General features: G+C 43.0%; 1 protein-coding gene across 1 annotated transcript; it reads left to right on the top strand.

Annotated features, from left to right (window-relative positions):
• Positions 1–3,617: 3,617 nt before the first annotated feature.
• Positions 3,618–4,842, top strand: pura.L (purine-rich element binding protein A L homeolog). Its single transcript, NM_001093440.1, is given in 1 exon segment — positions 3,618–4,842. A coding segment is annotated over 1 exon segment (849 nt). The 5' UTR covers positions 3,618–3,650; the 3' UTR covers positions 4,500–4,842.
• The last annotated feature ends 2,588 nt before the right edge of the window (positions 4,843–7,430 follow it).

The following is a 7,430-nucleotide window of genomic DNA, read 5'->3' as shown; positions in this document are numbered from 1 at the left end:
TTCTTATTTTGATCAATCTCTGAGACCAATTTGCACTTAGAGTGCTCTCCACTTGTCTTCCTCTCGTTTTCTCTCTCTCTCCATGTTTACCCTCATGTAACACATTCTGTTATGTTGCCTCTGCCTCATAATCTGTTTCTTCTGTGATGTTCTCGCTCCCTTTAACCCTTATTTATTTCTCTTTCATTCACCCCCTTACCATAAAAGCTCCTTCTCATATCCTCTTTTGCTTCTTTTCTTCTTTTTCAGGTCAAGGTTACCCCCATATCAATAGCATTACTGTGAGTAAATTACCTAATAGGCTTTCAATTCCCAGCACACTGCAGGCAAAAGTCTCAGTGGTAAGACCTGCCCCTTGAAACAATGTTATATTTACCAAGCTGTTAGACTCAAACCAGTGAGATAATCTTAAAGGGGACCCGTCACCCAAAAAAATTATTTCAAATCCTATTTTATCATGTTAGTCATGCAAAATGAACTTTAATTACGCTGTATAAATTATTTGAATCTTGTTTCCATCAGTCTGGGAATTCATAATTATAGCAAGCAGGAAGGAGCCATTTTGTGGACACTGTTATTAAGACAAGTCTTGCATCATCTCAGAATCTTGTTTTGCACCAGAATGGGGGACCTGATGTCCATCCCCATGTCCTGGCTACACAATTAAAGTGAACGAGGGAATGTAGGGAGAGCAGTGACATCTAGGAAGTGCTGAATGGAAAGTGAAACTAATTGCTTGCCCCGCCTCTATGCCTAGGCATAGAGGAGGGGCAGGCAATATTTGATTGACAGCTGATATTTTTTAATGAGTTTACAACAGCTATGAATGCTTTAATAAAAAAAATAAATTGGATTTCATATTTATTTTGAAAAGGACTTTTATTATACAGATTTTTATGTCTGGGTGACGGGTCCACTTTAAGGTACTCCAGGAAAACTGACTCGAGTTATCTCTAAAATATCAGTTTGTTTCAGGAATCACTGTTAAAATTCCTATCTTGGATAGTGACATTTTTTATTGCCATTCATATCATAAATATAATGAATTTCATGCCTAACATTGTGTCTTATTTTCAGGAAAGCCAAGATTTGATATTAGCAAGAAGCTGTGCCTGATGTTGCACTCCAGTAGAGCTCGGTCTTTAGGCTCATGCTTTTCCAGAAGAACTATGGGGCAGATTTATTAAAGTGGCCGTCTCTAGCGAAAATTAGCCAGAAATCCAATATGCAGAGACATCGCCAATTCACTAACAGGCACAGACGACAATTCTCTAGTGAAAGAGACCATCGCAATTGTTCGTTTACATTCTATCGCCAGGTGACTTTTCATTCAGGCGAATGGTCGTTGCTCCACAAATTCACTAAAGTGGATTTTACTGAACGTTACCTCTTTCACCAGAGTTCACTTCACCAAACTGCTAAAATGAAGCTATATCTTCCTCAATCTTATGTCACTTACATCATATCCTGTCTGCAGAAAATGCCTTAAAGTTAAAAAAACGCTGGCAACTTTTCCTTTTTTTTAAGCGGGATTGCCTGCAAAAGTCCTGACTTGAACTTTTTTGGGTTAAAATTTTCCCCTAGATATTTGAGGGCCATGGAACATTCATTTTACAGTTGGCTCATGTGTAGGGCATTATATGGTCTATTTTGTTTTTATTAAGGTTCCCTGGACATTTGTAATAAAAAGTGGCCACTTCAAGCATTTGCATCAACATGTCTAATAAAGAAGTCCATACAACTTTAATGTACCCGCCCTGACCTAAGCGTAAGATCACTAGCGACTTTTTGCTAGGCATAAACAAACGCTAGTGAATCTTCGCTATGAAATGCTCGCACTGAAGAAGTATCACTACCGAAAAGTCGCCAGCATTCGGTGCCCAGGACGCAACTTTGCATTTTAGTGAATTAGCGTAGTGATGTAATGAATTTGCACGTGGCGAAGTGGTCGCTGGAGACAATTCGCCCCTTTAGTAAATCAAAATGTTGTGAGGTTTGGTAAAGGGGTGGGGAATACTGTAAGGGCAGGGCATACTATAAGGGGGCAGGGCAATGATGAAGAGGGGTGGAGTGATGATGAAATGAGTCAGTATCATAATGAACAGGGTGGATTTTAAAGAGATTGGGAATGAACAGGTAATAAAACTTGAAAAAAGCATATTTTCACATAAATATTAATTTATTTTTTAGACTTTTTTTCACTGCACCTATTGTGCTATTTTTGGGCTACTTTTGAAATGTCTCTTGGCTAGTTTTGGGCTGGTTTCTTAGCTGACTTTGGCTGGTTTTGAAAATCAGACCTGGCAAATTTGCCCAGTCCAGACCTGGTGGCAACCCTATTTGTTGTAGTCTCCTCAGAGCATTGTGAGGTCAGTGTCGGACTGGCCCACCGGGATACCGGGGAAACTTCCGGTCGGCCCAGGTGTCAGTGGGCACTTTCGCTTATAACCGTTTAGCCTATATCATGGTCATTCCCTATTTCTTTATGGGGAAAAAATGTGTAATAATGGAAGAATATAGTAAGTAGATTTAAAAAACAAGGAGAATAAAGAGGTTAAGTGAAGAGAGGAGGAATAATAGTTTGGAAAGTGGGCTCAGTGTCGGACTGGGACACCAGGGGCCCACCCAAAAACCTTAGACCAGGGGCCCACTCTCAGTACTAATATTCTTCATCTGCTCACTCAACTTCTATTGTCCTAGTCTCTTTTCTTTACATGCTATAATCTTTATTCCATCTATTTTGCCTCTTTATTAAGGAAATAAGAAATTGCCGTGAAAATGCCAAATGTTTAGCAGCATGAGGGCCCACCGGGAGTTTTCCTGGTATCCTGGTGGGTCAGTCCGACACTGAGTGGGCCCATGGTCTAAGGTTTTCTGGTAGGCCCCTGGCATCCCAGTCCAACACTGTGGGCCTATGGTCTAAGGTTTTCTGGTAGGCCACTGGCATCCCAGTCCAACACTGTGGGCCTATGGTCTAAGGTTTTCTGGTAGGCCACTGGCATCCCAGATTCTAAGTCCAACACTGTGGGCCCATGGTCTAAGGTTTTCTGGTGGGCCCCTGGCATCCCAGTCCGACACTGTGTGAGTAGGGTTGCCACCTGGCCGGTAAAAATGATGGCTGATCCCAGCGCCAGTCGGATAAATGTAGTTTCTCCTTCGTTTCTTTAGAACATCGAATGCGTTTTGTCGCATATCGACGCGTCGGCTCCTCTCGCATCGTCAAGTCCTGCCCTACGTGTGAGCACGAACTTGTGTGGCTTCATAAAGGACCCGGAGGGGTCCGAAACGTTGCCCCTTTGTGATGTTTATTTTGGGCTTCAAATAAATCACCGTTTGGACCCAATTGCAAGTAACAGGTGTGCATCCGAATTTCTTTTCTTACTGCCCTACGTGTGAGGTGATACTGAAGGGAAAAGAAAGAGACCAACTGGCAGCAGGTATAAGTATAAGGCAAAGTGACTTTATTGTCTGAACAGAAACAAATGCAGATACTTTTGAGGGAGTGGGGGACCCTAGTTCCACTGTCCAACTGCTCAGTTATTTTACACAGGACGTGATTTGCTTCAGGGCTCGGTGGAGATCTCGCGAGAGCGCCTGTGTGGATGTCTGTGGGAGTAGTAGGCAGAAGGGAAGAAGGTAGAGCCTGTATCATGGCGGATAGAGACAGTGGAAGCGAGCAAGGCGGAGCGGCAATGAGTTCCGGCGCTAGTTCGCTACACCCGGCGTCAGGAGCAGGCGGCTCAGTCCTTCAGCACGAAACGCAAGAACTGGCGTCTAAGCGCGTCGACATCCAGAACAAGCGCTTCTATCTGGACGTAAAGCAGAACGCTAAGGGCCGCTTCCTGAAGATAGCGGAGGTCGGGGCCGGCGGCAACAAGAGTCGCCTGACGCTGTCCATGTCCGTGGCCGTGGAATTCCGCGACTACCTGGGAGATTTCATCGAGCATTACGCCCAGTTGGGACCCAGCAACCCGGACGTGGCGCAGGACGAGCCCAGGCGGGCGCTAAAGAGTGAATTTTTAGTCCGAGAGAACCGTAAATACTACATGGATCTCAAAGAGAACCAGCGGGGCCGATTCCTGAGGATTCGCCAGACCGTCAACCGCGGGCCCGGCTTGGGATCGACCCAGGGTCAAACCATCGCTCTCCCGGCGCAGGGACTCATTGAATTCCGCGACGCTCTCGCCAAACTCATCGACGATTACGGAGTGGACGAGGAACCGGCGGAATTACCCGAGGGCACTTCATTGACTGTGGACAACAAGCGCTTTTTTTTTGACGTGGGCTCCAACAAGTACGGGGTGTTCATGAGGGTGAGCGAAGTCAAACCCACCTACCGCAACTCTATCACCGTCCCCTTCAAAGTCTGGGGCAAATTCGGCCACACGTTCTGCAAATACTCCGACGAGATGAAGAAGATCCAAGAGAAACAGCGGGACAAGCGAGCCTCGGAGCAACCACAGCAACAACAAGAGGGGGACGACGGGGAGGACGATTGATAACCGGCCCTTCATTCCCCACAATCCCTCCTCCTCCTCCTTCCTTCCTCCTTTATGAACTTGCAAAAAGAGAAAAAATATATATAATAATAATAATAATAATAATAAACTGTTTAACTCAGAGGGAGCACCGCCCACCGCCGATCCTCCACAAAAACTGACAGTTTGTGACTTGTCTCCTCCCCTTCCTCCCCCCCCATCATCGCTGGATGTTGTCCACTCACCCACCGTATAAACAGTAAGCAGCTGCTAAAAAAAAAAACAAAACAGAGAGAGAGAGAGAAAAGTAATAACATTATATATGAACTGTGTTTCCTACTTGATTAAAATGTAAAAAAAAAAAAAAAAAAAACAAACGAGTGTTTATTTCCCTAATTAACCGAGAACTTTTGTACGCCCGCTATCATTAAAAACAAAAAAACGGATCGGATGATACGATTGCCGAAGTATATTAAAAACTCCCGCGAAAACCGACAAAAAAAAAGGGGGGTCCTTTTTCATGTGAGTTAACGTTTGAATTTAGCACAGAGATATTTTAGAGGAACGCGTAGAAATATTTTTAGTTTTCTTTGTTTTGTTCTCTCTTTTGTTGTTACCAAAATCTCCAGACCTTTAGGGCAGAGGCAAACGATCAGATTCGGGAAGATTAATGCCCCCGAACTGACTTCCCGCCAGTTAGAATGTAAATCACCGACGGCATGGCACTCTTGAGTCGCCCGAAGTTTTCGGAAAATGGTGTTCCGAGTGCCACCCCGCCGGTGATTTACATTCTGGAAAGCAGTTCGGGGGAATTAGTCGCCCCGAAGTTGGAGATTTGTCGCTGAACGACTAATCTCCCCAAACTGCCTTCCCACCAGTTAGAATGTAAATCACCGACGGGATGGCACTTAGTTTTCCAAAGTTTTCTTATGAGGCAACTTTGGAAAATGAAGCGTTCCGAGTGCCACCCCACCGGTGATTTACATTCTGGAAGGCAGTTCAGGGGAAATTAGTCGCCCCGAGGTAGAGGAGATTTGTCGCTGGACGACTAATCTCCGCGAACTGCCTCCCGCCGGCTAGAATGTAAATCACCGACGGGATGGCACTCGGAACGCTTCGTTTTCTCATGAGGCAACTTCGGAAATGAAGCGCTCGGAGTGCCATCCCGTCGGTGATTTACATTCTAGTCGGTGGGAGGCAGTTCGGTTAATTAGTCGCCAGAAGAAGAGGAGATTTGTCGCTGGGCGACTAATCTCCCCGAATCTGACCGTGTGTCTCTGCCCTTAGGGTTGAACTCCACGGGCGATTTTACCTGTGATACCTTCCAATGCGATGAGATTAATCGCAGGCGTCACATCAGATAACGCCGAATCAAATGTAAGTAATACAAATGTAGAATCTGATTGCATACGACGCGACTGTCGGATGAAGATGTTACGTGCAGCGTTCGCATCCGACAGTTGTGTCGGATACAATCAGCTTCTACGCGCAACATTTGTATTACTTACATTAGATCCATCGTGATGCCTGCAAATAGTCTCATTGAGTCGGAACGGAAGGTATCGCAAGTAAAATCGCCGGTGGAGTTCTGCCCTTACATGGGGAAGGTTGTTAGTCCTAATTGACACCTTATATACCTGTGATATTAGAGACGTGTACATATTGCGAGGGCTAGGCATGCTGTTATGTCTGAGCTTTGTCTAAATGTTATGCAGAGGTTTGTAGAGTTCAAAGGTACATTAGGTTAATTCATGCAAGGTAAACAAAATACAACTGCTCTTTTTTTTTTTTACAAAAATGCATTGCATCTGGACCTGAAAAAAGTACAAACGGTCAGTGAAACTTATGTGAACATGAATCAACTTATTAAAAAAAAAAATTCAAATGACGGTCGCAGATTTTTGTGATTTTTACCCCAACCAGTTTGTGTTTATTTTTTCAGCATGTCTTGTTCCGTAAATGTGTTATATTCTGCCACTGTGTATATATATGTATATATATAGTGAATAAAGTACCCCCTATTGTAAAATATAAGGATATTATAAGTTACTGAGGAGTTTCATGACCATGTAAATGCAAGAGGCCAAAGGCTGAGTGTTTTTATACAGGTCATGGAACTTCAAGGTTACTTCTAATATCCTCACATTTTCCTACAAGGGGTACTTTATTTATTATAATACACAAGTTTCAGTGAGTCATGTGACAGAAATGACATCAGAACTCAGTTTATAACTGATGACATCAGGACTCACCATTTATAAGGATATAATTTACAAGATATTCATGGCTTTTGTGTATAATATATAAATATATATAGATAGATATATTTATATATAGATATATTTATATATAGATATTTATATAGATATATATATATAGATAGATATCATTGCACCCCTGCTTAATGGTTTTTAAAAATCAGTAGTGAGCAAACTTTCCCTTGTTTGTTATAGTTATACAGGAGCAGTGACCAGCTCCATGTTGTAGCTCCCACCCCCTCCCAGCTATAGTCAGGTGATCCCTGTGTAAAATGTATAATGAAGCAATAGAATTCTTAATGAATCAGATGCAATTTGAGTGTAGGACTGGCCGGATATGGGATAACTTAGAACCCACCTTTTACATCCCCTGATTTTGTTTCCCCTCATTTTACATTGTTGTTTTGTGGTCCCACCTATATATTATGCTTAATACATTTACCTGATTTTGCATTTTCCTGGTATATACACCATTTTTTTCTGGTCCCCTGAAAAACGTAAAATGGGGGTTTTACTGTAGTTGGCCAGCTTAAATAATTTGCAATATATGGACAAACAAATCCCTGTTTTGTTTAAAGGGTAAGGCATTTTTCAGTAGCAGTATGCACAAAATGTCTTAAATATACTGATAATGGGTTGAGCGCAGAGGACCTCTTGTAGTTGTGTGTGTGTATATATATCTATATATATATAT

The sequence above is a fragment of the Xenopus laevis genome, chromosome 3S (assembly GCF_017654675.1).
Source record: "Xenopus laevis strain J_2021 chromosome 3S, Xenopus_laevis_v10.1, whole genome shotgun sequence".
Classification (NCBI taxonomy): Eukaryota; Metazoa; Chordata; class Amphibia; order Anura; family Pipidae; genus Xenopus; species Xenopus laevis.
This window is presented reverse-complemented; position numbering and strand designations above follow the sequence as displayed.